This window comes from Oenanthe melanoleuca, chromosome 17 (genome assembly GCF_029582105.1).
Source record: "Oenanthe melanoleuca isolate GR-GAL-2019-014 chromosome 17, OMel1.0, whole genome shotgun sequence".
Taxonomy (NCBI): domain Eukaryota; kingdom Metazoa; phylum Chordata; class Aves; order Passeriformes; family Muscicapidae; genus Oenanthe; species Oenanthe melanoleuca.
Window position 1 is genome coordinate 6,730,904 of NC_079350.1, and position 23,448 is coordinate 6,754,351.

Below are 23,448 nucleotides of genomic sequence, written 5' to 3' on the forward strand. Positions count from 1 at the left end.
GGGTATTGCAATTTTATTTTCAAAACTAACATGACAGCTGCCTGATTTTACAGGAGCATTTTTCTTTTTCCTGGAATGTTTGTTTATATTTTCCTCTGCTTGGCTGTTACACATGAGACATTGACTCTCCATTTTCTTCCACTCCTTTTTCAGGCTCTCTCTCCTTCCTTGCCCAAGAAGTCACGTCTGCCTGTGCTTGTAAGATCCTGCAGACCACTGGGAAATGTTCCTTTGGCCTCCTGGCTGCAGAAATCAGAGCTGCAGCATCATCCCAGGGCATCCCAGGGTCTGAGATCCTGTGGAGTACAAACCAAACCATTCCAGGCACAGCCTGAGGGAGAGTTACTGCCTGGGTCTGGAGCTGGAAACCTTCCAGGGGAGCCTGCACAGGGAGACACATCAGGGACAGGTAAATAAAGAGCAAATCTGGTGACTCCTAGTGCTGCCTGGAGTAGTGGCAGCTTCTCTGCCAGCAGAAAGTAAATGCAGATCTTTATAGATCTATAATACTGCCTAATCTTGTGAGTTTCTTGAATGGAAAAATATGTGTAGACATAAAAACCACCTTTTTTGTGTTTGCCACTAAGATACAAACCAGCTTTTTGTGGGACCAAATGTGCTGTGTACACGTGTAGAGTTTCTGATAAATGGCAGATCAGAGGGCTCACATATATCAATGTTTAGGTAAATAAAAAATATCCTTAATAAGATGCCAAGTTTAATGAAAACTGTCTGTAATGGAGACAAGAGAGTATAAAAATCCTGGTTTTGTTTATGTTGGATAATTAAACTTTTCCAATAGTCCACTGATCAGTCCAGCCAGCTGTGTCTGTTCCACTGTGGCTGGGTTAATTTAAACTCAGTTGTTGACAAAGTACTGGGATCAGCAAAGTATGACAAATTGTAAGACAGAGCAGTGGATATTAGATAAAAATTTGGGGTGGTAGGAAAGTAAAAATGCACTTAGCAGTTAGATTAAAAACTGAGTAGGGGAGTGAAGGATAGGTAAGGGAGAGCAGATATAAAAACAAGACTCAGTCAAGTGGTGGCTGAGCCACTGTCAGACCCAAGGTTGCAGACTGTTGTTAAAATCACATTGTTGTGGTAAGGCACAGATATGGTACAAATTATTGTAAATAGTTGGGTGATGGGACTGGAGCAATTAATTCTAGAAGGTGCAAAATCCATGGAGACTCCTGAGAAGGTCAGGGACTCTGAATTTGGTCCTGGAAGGAATCAGAAGCTGCAGTCCTGTGATTTCCTTTCCACTCTGATTTTTTTCCCTTGGGTAACAGTTGTGCTGCACATTTGATGGTTCTGAGGCTTGCTGTGGTGATTGCAGGAGATTGGTTTGTGATCAATGCTCACACTGCAGAAACTTTAAGCCTTTTCTCTAAGCTTAACATTTTAAAATGCACTGGAGAGTGATTTACTGTTCCATTACAAAGGGGACCTACAAATGTTTATCTTCATTTGTTAGTAGGAGTCTTTGCAATTAATTCTGAGTTGCTGTCCTTATAATTAATAGAATTATTTAAAGATACTCATATTATCAATAAAAATTTTCCTGTTCCAAACTGTCAGAGAACCAGGTTTGTGTTTGGGAGGTGGGTTTTTGTTTTTTTTTTTACTTTTTTGATTTTATTTACTGGTTTGATTGGTTGGTTTTGGTTTGTTTTTTAAACTATCCTCACTTAATTTTTTTAAGTCTCTTACTGATTTCTATTTTACCTTTTCCCACTGTTTTCCAGTTGTCTCATTGCTCAAACTGGATAATACTGAGACCCAGATGGAGTTGCAAGATGTTGATCCAGGTACAGGGGACAAGAATGAAAATGTAAAGGACAAAAATCAGCAAAGCTATCAAGGTAGAGCATTTATATGGTACAGAATTTTAAAAAAAAAAAAGGAAATTAAAAAACTTCTGTTTCTTCTGAGTTGTACAAAATTGTAAATTGCTTCAGGTAATCATCTCCCTTCCTGTTATTTGTGGATTTTAAATCTGGTTTTCTTAGCTGCTGTGGATTAATTGCTCCAGGAATCCAAGTTGGTCTTTCAGGGCTGTGCTTTCAGAAGGGCCACAGGGATTTATGAGTTTGGTTTCCAGTAAAAATAATGAGTTGTGTGCCTGACTCTGATCTCTCTTGCTAATGTCCTCACTTCTGAACTCCTCTCTGAATTAAATGTTTGTTACTGTTTCTCCATCTAGTTCTGAGCTATTGGAATGAAGCAACTCAATGATAGAATTTTGCTTATCTGAATTATTTGAAGGCATTCAAGTAGGCTGAAACCTAATGGAATCATTTAATGAAAATGTAAATAGGCTCAGTGCTGTGTGTTCCATGTTTTCTGCATCATCCATTAGTGTTTTTTGGGAGGGCTTGGGTAACCTGAGTAACAGTGGAGAGTGCAGAGGATGTGGCCAGTTCTGTAATCCTTTGGTGTGCAGGGTCCTGTCAATGGACAGGGGGTGTGCACAGGGAGCTCCTTAGTTCTGCTTCTTAATTCAAGGGATTTGTGCACTAAAAACCAGAGCCAGTGCTCTGATCTGGGATATTCTTCATTAGTATCTGTTTTTGTTTTCTCTGTTTGTTATCTGGAATGATGCATGGAGTCAGGGTTTCAGAGCTTGGATTCATCTGGTGTTGGGGTTTTTTGCCATCTGTGTTACTGCAGCAGGAGTTAGTGAATGAAGTGTTGTGTTCCCTTCATTTTATTCCAGCTGTTAGGTAATATTTATTTTTGTTCTCCTTGGTCTTGGTCTTAGACTTTCATACAGAGCTGCTCCCCCTGAGTTTTTGTACTGATTTACAGCTTGAACCTGGACATTCAAATTCTCCATGGAAACCAATCTGAAAGTATTGCAACCTGTCTGAAAGATCAATGGATTGTCTCCCTAAAGGGAAGTTCTAATTCATAGTGATCTTTTGCAGAACTAATAGAAGGGGAAAATTTAATTTACTAGTAACTAGAAAATAATAATTTTCCTGACTACTTACACATACAGCCCTCAACATGCACAGAACCATAAACATGGATTATCTGTAGGAATATATGGCTTTTATTGGGCTGAATCTGAGGTGATTGCATTATTTAGGGATGGCAAAGTCACCTGAGGGATGAGATGTTCATATCAAATGTGTGCCAGTAAAACCTTTAACACCAAACACTTTAGGGGAGTTTGTTTGGAACACCTTTTAAAAAGAAGTTATTATAGCCTCCTTTTCAAATCTATTTTGTTGATAGTCTTTTTAAAATTCCACTGACTTTATGCTCCAATTGGTTTTGTATAGATTTTTGGAGTGGGGAGAAGAAGAAGAATATTTAATTAGAAGCTTTAGGAGGAGCCATGTGAAGTCAGAGTCTCCTTTGCCTCACGTTTGGGGTTATCATCTTTGTGGCTGGGAAGGTCTGGTTTTGTTCAGTGTCTTACTCAGGAGAGCATCTGGCAAAAGGAATTTTCAAGCATTTGGTAGGAGAAAGTTGATTGTATTTGGAGTACTGTTTATTTGAAAGGTAATAAGGGGTTTGAAATACTTGATGTGCAAATTGAATGAATGGCAAATCATATAAGGAGGTCAAAAGTCCCAAACTAATAATGTATAGCTTGTAATTACCTACATTTCAATTCTGCTTTTATAGAATTGAAATAATTCATTGCAGTGCTGGTTAGGACAATGTCAGATAAAGAAATACTGATACTCACACACAAACCTCCTGTTTTTCAGAAATGCAGAATCATCATGACATTGGCAATGAGAATATCCAGAGTGCATTAAAAGAGGTGGATGAAGAGTTTGATTCCATGGGACACAAGGACATTGGCTCCAAGTGCCTGCCTGCTCAGCAGGGCAGTGGAGCAAGAGCAGCTGCACTCAATGGCTGTGAGGGCACAGAGGATATAGAGGAATTGAAACTGAGAGTTAAGAATATGCAGTCTGAGCTTGCAAAGTACAAAATGTTCCTGCTGCAGCTGCAGGGCTCTGACCAGCTCTTGTCCAGTGGTGTGCCCAGTGGGGCTGGGAGTGATGCAGCCCTGCCTGTGGAAGGGTTTGGCTCACAAGTGCAAGATGCAGCCTTGGAAGGAGTCCAGGCATCCTCTGGTGTCCCTCAGCTGGTTTGTGAGATCCACACTAAAAATGGGGATTCTGAGTCTGTGGAAGCACCTGATACTTGGGCAGCACAAAACCCTAAGGAGCTTCTGTTGGCCAATGAGGCAGAACTTGACAAAGAGCAAGTTGTGAATGTGCATCTTGATGAAATGTATCCTCTTCAGAACAGCCTGAGAGCAGCATCACCATCCAAGTGAGTAAAACTGCTGCTGTTTGAGGTTCCCTTTGTAAGCAGCAATACCAAATAGCTTAGGAAGGTGAGATGAGGATCATTTTATTCACAAGTGTTGTTACAGTAAAGGCTAAATTTCATTAACAGCATAAAGGAACTGAAATGTTTTGTTAAAGGACTTTTAAGTACAAAACTGATAAATTGGTGTCACCATCTGTGCCAGACACATCTGTCTCCCCCCACACCTCTCTCTGCTGTCAGAGATCCTCTCTTGAGCCAGCTCAGATCTCAGGTTACCAGTGAGACAGGCTCACCTCTGTCACCAAAGCACCACCACTGCATCACTCAGGGTATTGTCAGGTGCCAAGTGTAGGAAGGTGGAAGTCCCCATTTAAGACAGAATGTGTCTGTGGGCAGTGGGCTGGCAGATTGGCACACACAGCCCACTGTGTGAGTGCCCAGGCCTGGTCTGTGAACAGAGGAAGTTCACGCTCTGGTTCCCATTGATTTCACAGTCGAGGGCTGTAATGCTTCCTGTGAAGGATGTGAGAGGAGATAAATAGAGAAATTAATGAATGAGATTTTGTAGCATAAGCTCATAAGCTGGAAAATCATTTATGAGAGGCTGAAAAGTATCAGTCTTGGATTTAGTATGGACTTGGGGCAGCATTTTGGCTGCATATGTACAAACTGCAAACATGCAATGGGGATGACAAGAGTGAGCCTTTTTTAACATCCACCCCCCTTTTCTCCCTTTTAAATATTGTTATTGTCCTGAAGGCCTTGTAACAAAGAAAGGCATTCAGCCTTGTGCGTTCTTCCAAATGCTGGAGCAGAAATATTTGGAGAGAGTGAACAACCACCAGCATGGACTATTGTGTGTGTCTGAGTCTCACTGTTGTAAAATACAGTGGTGCTACAGTCACAGAAATTTACATCTCCTGAAAATATACCTCATCCATTTCACAAAGGAAGATCTAACTGTAAATTAAGGAATGAGACCCAGTGGATCACTGTGAGGTTTTTATGGCCACTGTCTAGGACAATGTCATGAGTCACAAGTGACAGACCCCAAAATCAGTTGTGCATCTCTTCCTATGCAAATGACAGTAAAAATGCTGTAACAGCACACATCACCATAGATTTTGTTTGGTGCCCTGCATCTCTGAACATCTTCTCTCCTTTTTTTTTCCTGCTAATGGATGGTTCTGGAGAAAGAACTCTACCTGTGGTACAGACAGTGGCAGTACAAAGGGGATGCCTACATTTGTAAGCATAAATTCAAGAAATAAATTCAGTTGGTCTGAGTTGAAATTTATATCCTGGCTTGTGGAGTGCAGGAGTTTGGACACCACAGTGGTTGTCACTGTTTCTTGCAATGCACATGCATTGAGAATTTTCAGACTGGGTGAAACTGTCAGTTCAGAAAGTCTAATACTGTGGTTTTACAGGAAATACATAAAGTTTCAGAGAAGGGACAGTTGTCTGCTTCCACAGGAAGTTAAGAAAACCACAAAACACAAAAAGAAAATCTCCAACCAGTCAGGAATAAGATGTGTATTCTTGAAAATGCTTTACATGTATTCACTCTTATTTAGTTTAATTTGGCATCTCTGCTGCCATCCATGTTCTTTCCAAGCATCCCATTAGTTTTGGCCCATTTTACAAATGATGCAGTTAAGTGAAGGATAATAATCTCTAAATACCAAACTCAACAATCAGAGAGGTATTGTCTGTTGTGGCTGTTAAATACATTTTAAAAGCAAATTGAGCCACGTGAAAGAATAGTTTAAGAATAGAAGTTTTTATTTATTTAAATGTCATTTATGGCCAGCGAGCTTTACAGCTAGTTGTGTTTTCCAGGTATGACTCCTTGGTTCAGTCCCAGGTGCGGGAGCTGTCCTTCCAGTGCCAGCAGATCAAGGAGATCCGCTGTGGCTGTGCCACCTACCACGAGCACCTCAGCAGCCTGCTCCAGGCCTTTGAGCAGCTGCTGCAGGCCAGTCATGTTGATTGTGATGTTGCTGAAGGATTCCGTGAGCAGCTGAACCAAAGTGTGCTGCTGTTTGAGAAGCTGGAGATGAAATTCCTCTATGGTGAGCAGCAGTTGTTCTGTGCTTGGAATGGGAGGGGTTTTATTTGCTGCTTGGTGAAGGGAAGCTTTCCTTGCTGGTGGCTGCTTTAAGATGGGGAGGGCTCTCATGGAAGGTAATATTTTTATGATCCAGCAAGAATCAGAAAGAAGCACAGAATTGGAAGGGACCTCTGGAGATCATTCAGTCCAAGTCCCTGCCAGGGCAGGGTCACCTGGAGCAGTGCCACAGGAAGGTGTCCAGGTGGGTGTGGAATGTCTGCAGGGAGGGAGACTCCACACCCTCCTTGGGCACCTGTTCCACCCTCAAAGTAAAGAAGTTCTTCCTCATGTTGAGGTGGAATTTCCTGTGTTTAGTTTATTTACTCCTTGACTGGAATTTCCTTTTGTAGCTTTATTGACACCTGCTATTTGGGGTCATCTGAGCACAAGCATATTTTAACTGTCCAAAATACAGTGGTTATTTAAAAGTTTTGTTACACATAGCTTCAGGGTTCAGCCCAGCTGAGTGTTGAAGATGCCTGAGGACATGAGTTAGTGCTGGGCCTGGCAGTGCTGGGGCAACAGTTGAACTCCATGATCTAAAATGTCTTTTCCAACTCAGTCATTCCATGATTTTCCTAAGGGATCTGCATCTTGCTGCCTGCTATTCTGGCTGGTGGAGAAATGTACACTGGCTTTCATAAGAGAGCTAAAATACAACCCTGTTCTGGAAAATGAGTGTCACAATTGACATTTAGTACTTGATGGAAGAGTTTGAAGAAAGTTAGCAGGAAAATGATGGGAAAGGGATGCTGTTGTGAGGAACAGCAAACAAGACCTTTTCCTGGTGTCACAAGCACTGCTCTTGCTGACCCAGAGAGCCAGCAATCCTTCACAGGTGGCAGCTGCAGGAGTGACATCTCCAGCAGAGCACTAGAGGTGCCTGAGATGGGGACCTGGCCCTCACATCCTCCTGGAATTGGCTCTGGGAGCTGCTTTGTTCAGCCCCACTTGGGGCCCAGCCATAGCATGGTCTGTGTTCTTCCTTTCATTACAGGCTGTGGCAGGATGTTGCAGTTTTGATTGCTCATATAAAGCAGCTGTATATGAGAAAAAGGTATTACAGCCTTGTGTCATAGCAGGGCAATAAAAGATTGAGTGTATTCAACGATTTCGGTGGCTACAGAGATTCCTTGCATTGCAAATGAGAAGGCTGGAGTGAATAAACATTAAATGCCTTTAAACCAACAGATGGTATCCTATATACTATGAAAAGTCACTGACAACTGAGACAATTCAATATATCTAACACAATAGTGCTGCATTGAATCACACATTAAAGTAAAATGATGTTTGTAGGGTTGTAAAGAACATCCAGTGTACTCAGAATTGACTGTAAAGAAGGAGCATGAACAGCTGTCTGTCTCTGCATTTCCATCCTGACCTTCAGTTCATTCCCCTGAAATTTCAGCTGTGCAATTCTTCCCTGCCACTTTTGCTTAATTGCACAAAAAATTTAAAATATGGGGAGCCAAGGTGACACCACCGAGCTCTTATTTCTGTATTCAAATTAGTGTCTGAGTCCAGATCTCTTGCACTGAATTGTGCCTGTGCTCACACACAGTTCCACAGAGAATGTTGCAGGCAAAATCCTGTGTGTGCTCCTTCATTAAGGATGACTGGTTAGCCTGACTCCAAAACAAGTACAAAAAATCCAAGTGCAATGGAATTGTTTTTATATAAATGTTAGTGAAGAAGTAGCAAAATGTGCCTGTAATCCTTTTGCCATATAGCACAATTATTTCAAATTGGTATGCTAATTAAATCACCAAGGCTGTAAAATCTGGCACCTGTGGTCCCTGATGATTTTTTTTATGTGAGTTCCAGAGCAAGCTATTGCTTTGTTGTTGGGCTATAAATAGTTTTGGTCATTTACAGCATTTGACAGTAATACAAAGTGTGTTGGTATCTGTTGACTCCTCTAATTTCTCATTAATTTGCCACTCTGTATTTAAGTAGAGTAAACTGGAGGGGAAAAATATTGTAATTCTCAGTACATGTTTCTAATCAGCTGTTTCTGCTTTGCAGGGGAATCAATAGGTACAGAAGTCACTATACTGTATGAATTAGCTCAAAGGTAAGAATGCAATGAATGTTTAGCAAAAGTATGGTTGTTTCATAAGCTGATGAGGATATTCTGTGTTTTAGAATGTTTAGCTGTTTGGCAGGGCTTTGCTTATTAATCCCTATTTTGTTAATAAAACACTCACTGAAAACAGACTAAGGCTTTTTTCCCCACCTCTCACCAAGCAGGTGATATACTGAAAGAGAAGCCTTGTGCCACCAGGATTGTTCTTTTCATGAACAAAATGAAACATGTCCACACCCAGTGTGGTGCATGCTGAGACATCATCCTGTGCAGGTGCCAGGGGACAGTCCCTCCCTGTGTCCCTGTGCCCTTGGGGCTGGCTCAGGGTCACTCAAGTGCAGCACTGCTGAAGTTCACTGTCACAGCACCTCCATGCTGAAGGTGAAGAGAGCAGGTGTTGTTGTGCTGTTTTTGTTGGTTTTCTGCCAGCCTGGGATTCTTCTGTGCTACAGAATCCTGTTAAGGCAGCTTGAGGTCTCCTGAGCACAGAGGTGACTGCCTGGTGCTGGAAAATACAAAGTAGGCTGGAGGGCCAGGGATTATTCCTGCTGACTTCAGTGAGCTCTGAATTTCATCTTGATACAACCTCTGATGTGCAGTGGTTTTTCATTCCCTGTCACATAAATTTACCTGTGAATTGGTGTAAATTTGGCACCCTCTGTTCACACTTTCCAAAGTCATAAAATGACTTTTTTATCTTTTATATTTAAACCATTTTGTTTGGCACAAAAGGAATAGTGAGAAGAATGCCTCCATGTACCAGCATCTGCAGGATGAGTCTCCTGTGCCATCTGCTCTTCACAGCTCATCTGACTTTGATTTGTCAGAGAAGTCTCCCCTTGGCTCACCTGAGCACAGGCACGACCTGGAAGGCCAGCACAGCACACTGCCACTTCTGCCAAGCAAGTTTCCTCCAGGTAATGTTTTTCCCCTGGAAAATTTGCTGGATATTGGGAAAAGCTGATAAATAACACACAAGGGAACTAATTAAGAAATAATGAGGAATGTTTGTCTGCCTCAGCTTTCCAGTTCCTCAGATAATCATTGCAATTTCAGTGGTAAGGCACAGAGATGGCAGCCATCTCATCTACCCTGTTTGAGGCAGTTTAGAGTGTGCTGGTTTGTGTCCTTGTTGTTTTAGGCTACCAGCTTTTGCATTGCTCCAGACACTCTTAAAATAGACAAGTTATAAGTGAAAATAGACAATTGTCAAGAGATTATTATGTGGAAAAGGAGATATTTTCCAGTTTTATAGAAGCCAGTGTTGTGTTTCCTTGAGAATTGTTAAGTGCTGCATAATTAATAAGTGGTGTCATGTTTGACCTGGATAGTTCCACTAAACACAAGTGATACTTTATCAGCAGCAATGAAAATTTAATAGCTGAGCTGGCACATCCTGTTGAGGGAGAAATATTGCAGAGTAAAGCAGGAGTGTGTGACATGGATAAACTGACACATCACACAGTGACAGGCAGAACAGATGGGCTCCTGGGTACAGATGAAACTTGCAGCCAGTGGAAGAAAAATTGTAGAAAGGTAAAGCAAGAAGGAAAAGTTACAGTAATGAAACTTGATACAGCAGATTTCTGTATGGTGGAGTGCACTGTGTAAGTCAAAGTCAAATTTCTCTCAGAGTTACTCTGGGAGCTTCCTGTTGTTGTAAGGAAAAATGTGTGTGGAGCTGGAGCGTGGAGCTGCATTGCAGATCTTTGGATTCTTGCCTCAGTACAGGGAATGTTTAAGTAGATAAAATTGTTATCTATTCCACTCTTGTTGGAAGAAGAAATCTGAAGAGCCTTAAAACTCTGGACCATTGTTTAAGTTGGAATGTGGAGTAGGAGTTGTCACAATGCATGGTTTGAGCACTGGATAGGAAGAGTGTTGTGGAGTCAGATATTTAATATCTGTAATTTTTAACAGCTCTGTGTCATCTTTTGGGATTGACACTCATTAGATTTGGCAAGAGTACCTAGTGTAAAAGAATATAATCATCTGCTCTAAATAAGAAGTGGTCTCTTGCTTTATTTAGAGTTATTAATGGAGCATCTGCAAGAAATTAGAATCCTGAGACAACGTTTAGAATACTCCATAAAAACTAATGAGAGACTGAGGAAGCAGCTTGAGAGACAAGTAACAGACAAGGAACTAGATCAAGGTAAGAATTCAAGAATTTAATGAGAAACTGAATCCATCTTTCCTGCTGAGAGCCTGAGGGATCAAATGCCACTGAAAAGGTTTGGAGCCACTGTTCTCTGTTGCTGGTGTTCAGCCTCTCTGGAAGCCAAGCTCTGAGGTGAATTTAGAACTTTTCACAAGCAGCAAGATTTCACTAAAGATGCTCTTGGAGCACCTTTTGAAGCACCCCATCCCTGTATTTTTCTACACTTTGCTTCACTCTCCTTCCCACCTTTTCCCCCATAGGAAAATTGATTAATATGCAATATTACTCAGACTAGAAGCAGGTAATAAATACAGACATACTTTCTTTTTCCTCAGTTCCACTGGTATTGACATTAGATTCATTATGTTTTACATCATCCCCATGATCCATTTCTGTTGTTGTTTAAATGGAGGCAACCTGCACATGGCAGTTTGCTTTCAGGGATAATTTACAGTGATGGAAAGGTGGATAAAAAGCATCCATTTCATTCCTGAAGTATTTACACTGCTGGAAAGGCATTCTGTGCTCGTGAAATAACCACACTGAAACACTTCCAACTCTTTTACAGCTTCATAAAGATTCTGGCAAGGGCATCCATTAATGCAGTGAAAGTATATTTTCTTTATAAACTGTCTTATGCCTTCCATCTGTCTTCTTGTTGCCTTAGCACATCTACCAGTGTTTGCAGGAGAAATTTGGAAAAGTAAAGGAAAAAAGCAACTACGTGTTAGAACAGCTCCTTTTTGTCACTGTGTTCTTTCAGTTCTTGTTTCTCTCTGTATCAAAGATCTCTTTCATGCTATCAGATATGCACATGCTCTCTTGCTGGTGATGCTCCTTTTTCCTGATAGATGAGCTCTCTTTGACTTTCAGTGTAAAAAGAAATTCTGAAGTGAAGCTGAGAGGATTCCCAAGGCTGTGGGAATGGCCTTAAGCTGAAGGAGGGCAGGTTTAGATTGGATATCAGGAAGGAATTGTTGCCTGGGAGGGTGGGCAGGGCTGGCACAGGGTGCCCAGAGCAGCTGTGGCTGGTTGGAAATTGGGGCTTGGAGCAGCCTGGGACAGTGGGAGGGGTCCCTGCCATGGCAGGGGATTGGAGCTACTTGAACCCTAAAGTGCCTTCCAAGCCAGCCCATTCTGGGACTTGCATTCAACATTTTTGCTTTTAACTGAATGTCCTCAGTTTGTTATCCTTTAAAACACAAGTCTGAGTTGTAACATAATTGTTTATGGCAACTTGCTAAATTCATGATATTGAATTGTTTGTAGAACAAAAGTTATTGCATAGATTTATTCTTGTCTGATAAATATTGTATGGATGTATATACACACATCTGCCCACTGTTCTTGCTATGTTATTTTTAATATTTAGATTCTTTAAGTATTTAAATGCCTCTGGGCTTCCAGTATCCTATAAATGACTCAAATGCTGGTAATGACTACATCATTCCTGTAGAGCTGAGGCTTGCAGTACAAGTAGAACTAAAATAATTGCTTCAATCATTTCAAATTAGGCTTCAAAATAAAATCAAAGGTTTAATTTTGAGTGTTCTACGTTTCAAATGCTCTTAACAGCAGCTAACATTAAAAGGGGTTTGTTTGCTTTTTTTAACCCACAACTAGCTGATGCTTCTACTCAGACTTCTCTTCAGCTTTTGAATGCCTTTATTTTGCTTTCCCTGGGAGTGAATATTTCCTTCTTCATTGCTGTGATTTTCAATAGTGCCTTTCTTTCAGTCAGTGTTTCCTTTGAAACCTTCAAGGTGCACTTCCTTAGCACTCACTTTTTCAGCACAAACCAGGATGAAAACTCAAGTGTATTGCAATTGTGGGCCCTGATGCTCCACTTCCCTCTGCTTAGATGGACCTTTGCCTCTGTAGAGAGAGTAATTGATGTCAGCAGGGCTCTGCACAGAAGTAGCAGTCTCAATAGTGGGTCAAATTGTGGGATTGTGGCCCTATTACCACTGGCTCTACATTATCCCTTATTATGTAAGATAACCAATAGTTATATTCTGAAGCCTTTCAGTAGAACTGTGATAGCATAACTTTTTAAATAGGATAAAGCTGGGTGATGGGCAATAAATTAAATTAGAATCAAGATGAGACCATCAAGCCTTGCCACTTCAACTTGGATTGCTTTGTTACAGTCTGAAAGGAGAAAGCCTTTTGAGTTCACATAGCTGCCTCAACTCTTTAACATATAGATAGTGAAATGCCATTAGTGCCAGGCTTCCAGAGCCTTTGAGTCTTTCAGCAGTGACAAGAGGTTCATATCATGGCACACTACATCCCAGTTAGGTAGTGGGTAAAAGCTTCAATTGGGATTACAATAAAATGAGATTACTCAGAGGAAGTGCAGCACATCAAATTGAATTGAACTGCCAGAGCTGAAAGGCATCCTCCTCATACATTCAGCTAATTTTTTTTGCCAGCTGGTTATTTCTCTATTAACCAAATAGTTGACACTCATGTACTTATCTCAGGCTTTAAAGTGTGGGAGATACTGGGATAACCAATCAGCTGAAAAATGCTTTTAATTCCAGTGGGTCCTGAAGTGTTTCACTGACTAGGAGAAGGTTACAAAGAGCAATAACAGTGACTTGACTTGCAGTTCAGAGGCAGCACCTTGAGAGTGGGATGTGGCACTTTGCAGGCTGTGCTGCACAGTGCACATCACTGGGGGATGACTAGCACCAGTACAGTGCACTGAGGATTGCCTGGCTGGGATTTTACTGGCTGGATGCAGGATTTAACACTTAGATTCACTTGGCCTGTGCAGTCAGATCCTCAGAGCAGGATTAATCAGCCTCATTGTTAAAGTCAGACTTTTAATTTGTGCCAGTTACCCAGAGCTGCTTGTGGAGCACTGGAGGGAAATTCAGCTCTTGGAGGACAGGGGATCTCATCCTGAGAGATGTGAGGAGAGGAGACACAGGGTGATCTGAGCTCTGGAGGGGCTGTTCCTCCCCATGGCTGCTGATGGGTGATCACGACTGACTCAGTTATATAAATTTTAGAAACACGGATTTAAGAGGGATAAATCTTCATCCCTGTGTTCATAAATGGGCTCTGAGTTTGTAATCTGAGGCCAAGACAGTGACTCCAGCCTTGTGCTCTTGCCTGTGTGGTAACAGATCTATCACCAGACTATTTCCAGGCTCCCTGCATTAACCCCTGTGGATTAGCTGGTAGAATTCCATTGTTCTCTCACTAAATTCGATGGACTATGAGCAGAGCAAGACTAAAATTCATGGTAAACCCTCCTACAGTTTTCTTTTCAAATCATAGCAAAGTCACAGAATACTCCTGCACTTTGTCCTGTTGGGATTTTAGCTGATAGGTAAGGACTGCCAGGGGTAATTCTGCAATTTTAGTAATGGTTGCCCAGCAATGAGAGGCACTTGTGCTGCACAGGGCTTTGGATTACTTAGCATTAACCTGAGCTGCCTTTTAGCCTGTAGTGATAACCTTCAAAATATATAGCGGAGAAATAGCTTTTATAGCATGTTTTTCTGCAATTTTTTAAATTGTTCTTATCTGGAAAGTTTAATCTTTAATGACCTAGAGATGACTCATATATCATCTTTTATGTATATATTTATAGGTTCTGCAAACATTTTTATCCATGGCTCAGAGCAGCATAATTCCCTGACTTCTGAAATACATTTCCTGAGGAAGCAAAATCAAGTTCTGAATGCAATGCTAGCAAAAGGATCTAGAGGTAAAAATGTAAACTGTTCTTTACAGAAGTAGCCTGCAACTCATCCCAGATCAGAAAACAATAAAATATTCACAGTCCGCTCATTAAATTGACTTAACCATTCTTTGCACCCCTGAAATTCCATACTCAACCATAAGCATTGAAGCTGGGAGTAGCAATAATGGAGTAGCAGCTGTCTTTTTGGTTTTTTTTTTAATAGTTTCTGAAAAAGCTGATTTAGTTAAAAATCATAGCCTCACTGTCTTGTGGCCATTGTAGATACCTTGTGTTTCTTCTTGTTTCAGATAAACAAAAGGAAAATGAGAAGTTAAGAGAATCTCTTTCTAAGAAGAATGCAATCATCGAGCATCTTCAGGAGGACCACGAATGTGTCAAGAAAGAAAATGAAAAGTTGCAAAAACAAATGTGCCAAAAGGAAGATGAAATCAGATACCTGACATGTCAAATTTACAGCAGTCGCAATGAGCTGAACAGGTGTTGATCCTGTCCACATTTAACAGTCATTTAGAGATGAGGGTGTCACTGGCAGGCATGTGTTCAGCCACAGCCATTTACATTAATGAGGGGCATGGAAATAGCCAAAAGGCAAGGGAAGGATCATGGAGGGAAAGAGGAATGGATTTTAGATTTTGGAAACAAAATCAGAATTTAACTCAGCTGTTTTTTGGGACTTAACAGGTTGCAGACAGAAGTTAATGTAAAGCAGCACCAGCTGTCTGAGAATGAGAAGTTGCTGCAGTCACTGCGGACTGAGATCAAGGTTTATGAGAAGCTGGAAGAGGCAAGAAAGAAGGGGACAGGTATAAATGCACAATGTCTGTGTACCCTTTGCCCTTGCATCTCTTCCCTCTGAACATGCTCTTGTCAGAGGCCAGGAGGGCTGGGTCACTGTTCCTCTGCTTGTGCCTGTGTGTGCTCTGCACGGAGAGCTGGCAGCCTGCTGCTCACTGGGGCTCACTGCGAGCCTGAGACCTGCCAGCTGTGGGCTAGACACCCCCAGGTTTCATTTATCTTCTTAGCTAAGCTAAAAACCAGAATTGAAGACTTAGTGGCTCAGGCTGGATGAGTTTCCTGGGGATCTTAGATATTGTCACCTACAAATCTACTGCTGATCCTCCCAGGTCCTGCTTGCCCAGGTAGGTTGGAGCTTTCTCTTGGCTGAAGGTGGGGGGGACAGGCTTCTCCCTGGGGCTGGCAGAAGTGCTGGCTCTGCTTTCTGAATTAGGTGTTAAATAATTTTCTGTCCACTTTGCTGTCAGTAAAGGTGAGAGGAAGACTGGAGCTCACCTCAATTCTTCCTCCCCATAGGAAGGAAGCTCTGCCACCATGTAGCTGTTGGTGTGCTGAGCTAAAGAGTGGGATGCTGTTCATTGCTGAAAAGCACTTACCTCATCTAGCAAATTTCCTACTGGAAGTTCTTAGAAAGTTGAATTTTTCTCCCTGCTGCTCCAAGTGTTATGCCCTGCTGCCCTGGTTTTCCTGGCTGGCTGCAGCAGAAGAGCCCTTTTGGCTTGATGCTTTAGGGCAGAGTTGGCTCAGGGGTGGAAGGAATTCTCCTTACAGAGCTCCTGATGTCATTAGAGAGGGGCAGCACCCTCCTCATGAGCTGAGCCTTCCCACTGCCTGCAGAACACCCTGAGCAGTTGGATTTCAGCAGGAGGGAATGCATGGAGTTTGTGTACTGATCTCTTTCTGTGAGAAAGCAAACACAGCCCTTGCTTTTCTTAGGTTCACATTTGTTCCTCTGGTTGCCAGGTGATCACTGCTTTCTTTTTCTTTCGGTGTATAAAATTAAACTCTAGTTCTCCTCCATCCCTCCTCCACAGTCTCATGTTCCTCATTCCTTTTCCTTTCCCCAGACTGCATTAATGCACTTCACATTTTGTAAATCCTCTTCATTCTCCTTTTATCTAATTTTTTAGCTTTTGGCATGAGACAGAGTAGCTTTTATGGACAAAGTAAAAAACAATTTTCAACTCTAAATCTTTCAAGGGTAGAAGCAATTAAGACATGCTTTTTTTGTCAATCCATTATCTTAATGCTGTTTGTAGTTAATTCTTAATATTGAGCATAACACTGGCTATAACTTACTTGTTGAGTGTTCTAGTGGGTAATATTATTTTAATTGTTAGAGATGTTTGAGTGTTCCTTTTGAAATTCTCTCAGATCCCAGATGTGATGGCTCAGAAGAATTCTGGAAAGATCAGAACAATCCACTGGATTTACATGAACTGCTGGCTGAAATCCAGAGCCTGCGAGTGCAGCTGGAGAGGAGCATAGACACCAACAAGTCTTTGCATGAAAAATTAGAAGAGCAGCTTTCCAAAGGGAAGAGAGAGGAAGAGGGACCAGTGTCAGCTGTTAATATCAGCTGTGTGTTGAAGGCAGGCTCTCAGCCCTGTGCAGGACTGGAAGGTGCTGTGCTCTGAGTGCTTTTGGGGACTGCAGAACCTGTGCCTCCTTCTTTAATGATGCTCTTGCAGCCTTAAACTGCATCAGCTCTCCCCAGATCCCTCTGCTATTAGAGCTGGGTGTGGTGCACACTGCACTGTCCTAGAGCCTCCAGCTGCTGCTTCCTTTGCATCCAAACAAAGCAGTTGCAGGGTCTCTGGGATGGGAGGATGCCTAAATAAATTTCTATAAATTTTGCTTACCTGGGGGGTTCTTTTTTCACTGCTGAGCTCTGTAGTGTTTGCTAAGGTTGAGTGTGTGTTACTCAAGAATGATCAATAAGTGCAGTAAATGGGCTCTGGATAAATCAGTTGTCCCCTCTTTGCCCTTGAGGAATATTTTACCTTGATTTCAATCACTGTTAAGTGATGCTGTTTTAGCAAAGGAAGGAAAGTGTAATGTTTACACCCAGGGTTAGGTTATTGTTCCAGTATTGATGTACATGGGATACAGAGGGCACAAGAATCTTCCTCCTTGAAGTGCTCTGCAAGTAACAGCTTTGCATACAGCCAGATAAAACCACATGGAGCAGAAGGATTCCTTGGAATGTCAGCAGCTGAGCTTTTGAGATGTGCTTTTCTCCTAGGTGCTTAGGAAATTTGGTCCTGAAGAAGGAGAATAGAGACAATCTTCAGTCTGGTACAACTGTGAAAAATGTCCTACTCCTCATGGAGTTAATAGGAAACTTATATTTGTTAATAAAATATCTTCATCAGGATAGATTTTAGATTTTTCAACTATGGCTTGATTTTGGGAGATACCTAGAATTTGGATAGATGCTTAGGTATAACACTAGTAAAATACTGGAAGATTCATGGTATGATGCTAGAAAAGTTTTCCTTGCTTCCAGAGCCCAAGTGTAGCATCAGCAATAAAAAGAACTGAAGAGCTGGCAGGATTTTATTTTTAATTCATGTAAACATCTAATAACACAGCTTTCCTTCTCTCTTTCTATATGTAGAAAATCTCTGCAAGTGCCCTGCTGCCAGGAGAAACATCTGTGAGCTGCAGAAGCAGCAGAGCAAACGCTGCATCTCGGCGGAGAAACCAGGTACGCCCAGACCACGCAAAATCAAGCACAAATTAATTATTTTGTGGGAGGATAAGAAAGAAATGACTTGATTTTTCTGCCCCAGGTGCTGAGGCAGGCCCTGGGGACGAGGGGGGCAGTGGCTCCTCGGGCTCCAGCAGGACGTGCACGCCCCGGCTGGTGCCCGGCCACGGGCTGTGGGCGGACAGGAGCGGCCGCCACGTGCTGGGGCTGATCGAGGACTACGATGCCCTGAGGAAACACATCTCAGAGGGGCAGCAGCTGCTGGCTCACATGGAGGCTGCTCTCAGGGAGCTCACTGGCACCCAGCTGCAGGAGCCTGGGGGGAAGGTGAGCTCTGAAATCCATTAAGCAGGGTGGGTTTCACCCACAGGCACAGAACGGTGAGAATGGAGGATTTGAGTGAATAACTCTGGATGCCTCAAGCTTGGCACAGGCATCATCTGCATGGACTCAGTGTGAATCTGGGTTAGTTCATTCTAGGCCTCCAAGCAATCTCACTTTCAGTTTTGGCTTTAAATGAGGTAAAACTGACTGGTTTTGCTATGGAAATCACTGTTTGTTGTGCTGGAAATGATATAAAAGCCAAACAAAGCAGCAGCAAAAAAACCCAGGTTCCCAAAAAAAAAAAGAATATCTAAAATGCTGTAAAGAAGGTTTGAACTAGGGGTGTATAAAAGTAACCTAAGAATAAAAATAATGAAGATTTTTATAAAATGAAGACTTGAGATAAACCCAGGAAATATGAGACAATTAAAAGAAATGTGATACAGAGCTGATAAAGTTCTCCCCATAGTTGAATTCAGCCTTTTAATAACACCAGGTTATAACTGTACATTAAAGATTGCTGTATGGTGAGGAGGCTTGTTTCATATTACATTCATATTTCAGGGAAGATTTTTTATATTTTTCCACTTCCTGGTTATCAGTTGAACATTTAACAATATCATAAGCTAGACCAGAAATATGAATATTTCATTAATGATCAAATACTGTCTTGTGGGACTCAGTGTCATCCTTTCTTCATTCTCTGACAGTGTTGGCCTCTCATGGAGCTCTTGCTGCAGTCTTAAGCCTTAAACCAAAAATTGGTTTATTTTGTCTTGAATTACTTCAGTCCTTTTTCTCTAGAATAGGAGAACTAGTTAGTGTTTACTTCTGCTAATTTTCTCTTACATAATATTAATTTTTGGACACAGTTAATGATGGCATATTTGGGATGGTTTGAAAAGACAAATTTGCCTACAAGCTTCAGTTAAAGGGAAGGAACAATCTGTGCACGTCTGTGGTGTCTAATAAGGAACTAAAAAACTTAAACCCCAGCAGGAAGGGCCTGGATCAGGCATGGAAAACATCAGCCAGTGGTAAAAATAATGAACCCCTGGCATGGAGGGGCTCAGGGACACTGACTGGAGGCAATCTTGAGGATAGATTATGCCAATGTTTAAAAAATTCCATGTAGTGCTGTCCTGCCTTGGAGAGGGAAAGGAAACTAAGTGTCTAATGAAGGTCCTTTTCACCCCTGTGATTTTATGATAATATAAATGCTATAAAAACCATGCTTACTGTTCTTCAGAAAACAGAAGGTCTTAACTGCAGGGATAAATTTGTGCTACTTATTTTTGCAGTTATAATTAGTGAAGCTGTTGAAGGTGCAGTCTGCAACAATTCTGAAATTCTTTTTGTGGTATCACATGTGTGCTCACACAGTCAAATGATGCCTGAATGACACTTAAGACTCTCTGAAGTATCATATATTTCCCAATGACCTAGTTAACATACTGATAATGACTGAAAAAGTAATCTCTCTAAGTTTTTAACTTGTTTTGTTGGTGTAAAGATAAAAGCAGTAAGTTTCACAATTTGCAGTTTCCTATCAAGCTTTACATCACTGAAGTTTCAGACTACTTAGCAAATGGGATATTTTATGTGACAGGAGGATTCTGGTTTGATAACAATGCTAAATAAATATTCAGATTGTATCCTGCATGGGGCAGGAACTGCAAATGCTTTTCTTTCATTACCCTTCCCCTTTCTGTAGCACCATTGCTTTGGTAATTCATTTGCTCCCCTCACATTCTTTCCCTCCTTTATTTCACATTTATGCAATTTCTTCCATTTGGTTTCCTCATCTGTCAGCAGAGGAAAACATTTTATGTGTACCCTGATAGTTATTTTAGCATTAAATGGAACAGTTTAAAGGGTCTGCTAAGGAAGAAACATCTATATTGCTTAAATTGATGTCTGTAATCATTGACTTTCAAATAACATGACACAAAATGCAAATGAAGAAAGAAGAGAGTTGCCAACTGTTACCATGTGGCATAGCAAATCTAGTAAATATAATCTATTGTTAATCATGGTTATTGATTAGGATAAATCCCCTCCCTCGCTGAAATTCTCAGATAATACATAAAATAATACATAATTCAGCAGCCTTTGTTAACTAACAAATTAGTTTTTATGGCACACAATGGCTGTGTACATTATCTTAAATATGGAATCACACCAGCTGGATTAAACCCATTAATTAAGATTACATTTTCATAATGGTTTAAGTGTAAAATATAAAATGTCTCTAATCCTGTGATACAGGTACCAGACCAGGCATCCCTGCATGGCTTTTCCACCAGCACTCAGACAGTGCAGCAGATTTTGGAAGAGGCTGCACGTTCCCTGAAGCTTCTCTGGAGAGTTTCCCTTCCCCTGAAAGCTGCTCATGGTACTGCTCAGGGCATGCAGGTACTGCTGGGCTTCTCCTGGCCTTGCTTGGGGTTTGGGCTGCTTTTTGGGAAGGGAAATGCAGCAGTCACAGATGGGTCATTTGGGAAAATCTTTGGAGAATCATGACTCCAGTCTCTGCCCACATGGAATTAGTGTAAGGCTGAGTATGTCCTGATCATGTTGTATCAGGTGTTCATTTCCAACTTATTTTGTAAAAAAGATGGAATATCTAATCCTGTTATGTGAGAGTCAGGAAATCCAGGGAGGTGGCAAATGCTCCACCTCAACAAGGAAAAGATTTGGGCTCCCTGTTAGTTGAACAAAATTCAATTTGATTATGTGTGTGTTGGTAAAAAGAGAAACATCAGCAAGTTTGATGTAATCTCAGCTACATTTTCCTTCATGTTGTTGATGCCAAAGCTGTAAAAGAAGAAGCTTTTGTAAAAGTGTGACAAACCCCAAGACAAGTTTTATAACACTTTAACTAAAAAGGATTACACTATGCAAATGAATGAAAGTAAACTAACTGAGGAATGAAATATCTCTGCTGTCAGAATAGCACCAGTCAGCATTGAAACTGTTTCAAACCCTGGCTTTAAAATAAATCTAAAGTGATTTCACTGAGGTCTTTCTATGTGTTTATTAAGGGAAGCAGAATGTTTCTGAAAAAAACCCAAAACCTCAAACTTTGGGAAAACAGACATTTTCTATATAATTTCATAACATTTTTGGTGATATTTTTTAGCATCCTTAAATATATAAAACCACAGAAGCAGTGGGAGTGAAGTTTGCTGTCTGATGCATTCTCTGCTGTTTCAGCTCCAGATCTGGGTTGCCTTGGCACGAGTGTGTTCTTGCATTTTGCTGCTCATGAGTGTAATCCATGCAGACAGCTCCATGCTGGCCTGGACTGCAGGGACTGAGCATCCCTCACCCACACAGGCCTTTCAGGATGTGGGGGATGCATCTCCTGCTTTCCTGAGCCTTGACTGGGATCAGTCACTTCTGAAAGGCTGATCTTAACGTGGGTGGGGATCTGAATTCCCAGCATGCTCCTAATGAGAGCCTAACAGAATCTTTTCAGGAATTTCTTATCCAACACCCCCTGATCTTAAGGATATTAGATTGCTCCTGGTGTCTTAAATGCAGAATATGAAAGAATCTCTCTCTCTTGAAGTTTGGATTCTGAAATACTCTGAGTGTTCAGTGCCTTCTCTGCAGCCCTTCAGGAGCTGTGAGTAATCAGTTCTTCTGCAGAGGTAAATAGTGGGGGCAGATTCCAGGAGTTTTATGACTTAACTAGTGGCACAACAAGGAAAAAGGTCCAGGCTTAAATCTGCACAAGGACCCAAATCAGTGACACTGGCAGATGTGCCAGGGCTTCTCACAGTCCTGTTTTATCAGTCACTGACCAGAGCTTTGTTGGGATTGATGGTGAAAACTGAACCTTAGTAATGATACTGTCAAATAATGTTGCAATTAAACTGTCCCAGTGCCTTTTAGCCCTGTGATAAAGGTAGCATCAGCCATCAGCAGAACACAAGGAGGATGCTGGAATTCTGAACCTGGCAGACAGGGCACTGATCCCTTGGCACTGGCCTTGCTTATCTTTTCTGGTTTAGGACTAAAACAGGCACCAGTCTAATAGACTCTGTTCAGTCTAATAGAACAATTACTTGCACTAAATTCCAGCTAAGAACTGTAGTTGTATCACAGAATCTCATGTCATGGGGGATGTGAAGGAGGAAGGGCAGGACTCAGGTCCCTCACTCCTTTGAGTTGTTGGTTCTCCAAGGAAGCTTGAGGGTACTTGTAGAAAGCATTGAGCAATTCCCAGTGTAGAAAGTACTGTTAGCTAGTAGTTTAAGATCTTTCTTCTCTCAATTCAGGATGAAGGAATGAAAGCAGAAATATTTAGGTTACGTAAGAAACTGTCTGAGCAAGAGAAGAAGTTGCACAGCACAGTGAAACGTCTGCACTGCACCAACCAGCTGAAGGAAAACATGGAGAAAGTCATCATTGACCAGTGTGAGTGTGTGCTTTAATGATAATTTTATTTCTGTACTTAGCTTGAAAATTGGTGTTCCCTCGTGTGCTCCAACAGGCCCAGGCTGTGCTGGCTGGTGGAGCCTCACTCCAGTGGGCAGAAGTTGCCCAAAGCACAAAAGGCTGTAGAGAATATCATGGGAAACTGTTCAGGGTTTTACACAAACCACTGATAATGGATCAATCCATGCAGCTGCCACTAATTCCTGCTTGGGTTATTCCATTTGGGATCCTCTTGTTTCTATTTTACAACACTTCTGCACAGAGGCAGAGTTACTGTTTGCTGTAAATATTTTCAGCCAAAGTTTTTCACATTGTGAAAATTTGTGATTTTGCCTCAGTGTTAATAAATGTGGAATTAGCTTTTACATTTTCTGAGGTACTGCCCTGCAAGGAGCTCTGTCAGGCTCTGCACAAACTAAGAAGTGCAGGAGAACAAGCTCAGAAAAAGGGAAACAAAAGCTTGCTATGAGTAGTTTTTTAAAGAAAAATTAGGGCATGCTGTGGAATTATATTTTACCCTTAGTGGCCCATGTCTAGAAAATTCTCTGGAAACATGAAAACAAGTGGGACACAGGGAGTATTGTAGCTGTGTAAAGCCAGGTGTCTGTTTGAAGAAATCCATCTCTGCTGCTTTAGACTTTAATCACTCACCAAAAGAGATGTGAATGGAACTCTCCTCTACCTTCCTGCTACAGCAATATGTGTGCTGTGAGAGGAGGAGTTCATTTTCTTCTGTAAAAAATAAAAATTCAAAAGATCCATTCTTAGCTCCTCTGAAAGT

General features: G+C 41.5%; 1 protein-coding gene across 6 annotated transcripts in view; it reads left to right on the forward strand.

The window, feature by feature from the left end:
* Positions 1-23,448, forward strand: part of CDK5RAP2 (CDK5 regulatory subunit associated protein 2) — a 67,971-nt gene that overhangs the window by 40,667 nt on the left and 3,856 nt on the right. For 4 of the 6 annotated variants that reach the window (XM_056505224.1, XM_056505225.1, XM_056505229.1 and 1 more), the window contains 15 exons: positions 154-409; positions 1,752-1,868; positions 3,729-4,305; positions 6,148-6,380; positions 8,447-8,495; positions 9,240-9,424; positions 10,537-10,662; positions 14,276-14,392; positions 14,677-14,866; positions 15,071-15,192; positions 16,559-16,807; positions 17,805-17,894; positions 17,980-18,224; positions 20,490-20,636; positions 22,508-22,646. In XM_056505224.1, the coding sequence (XP_056361199.1) occupies positions 154-409; positions 1,752-1,868; positions 3,729-4,305; positions 6,148-6,380; positions 8,447-8,495; positions 9,240-9,424; positions 10,537-10,662; positions 14,276-14,392; positions 14,677-14,866; positions 15,071-15,192; positions 16,559-16,807; positions 17,805-17,894; positions 17,980-18,224; positions 20,490-20,636; positions 22,508-22,646 (2,842 nt within the window). The remainder of the gene's footprint in view (positions 1-153; positions 410-1,751; positions 1,869-3,728; positions 4,306-6,147; positions 6,381-8,446; positions 8,496-9,239; positions 9,425-10,536; positions 10,663-14,275; positions 14,393-14,676; positions 14,867-15,070; positions 15,193-16,558; positions 16,808-17,804; positions 17,895-17,979; positions 18,225-20,489; positions 20,637-22,507; positions 22,647-23,448) is intronic. The other 2 variants (XM_056505228.1, XM_056505227.1) reach the window with 2 other exon arrangements.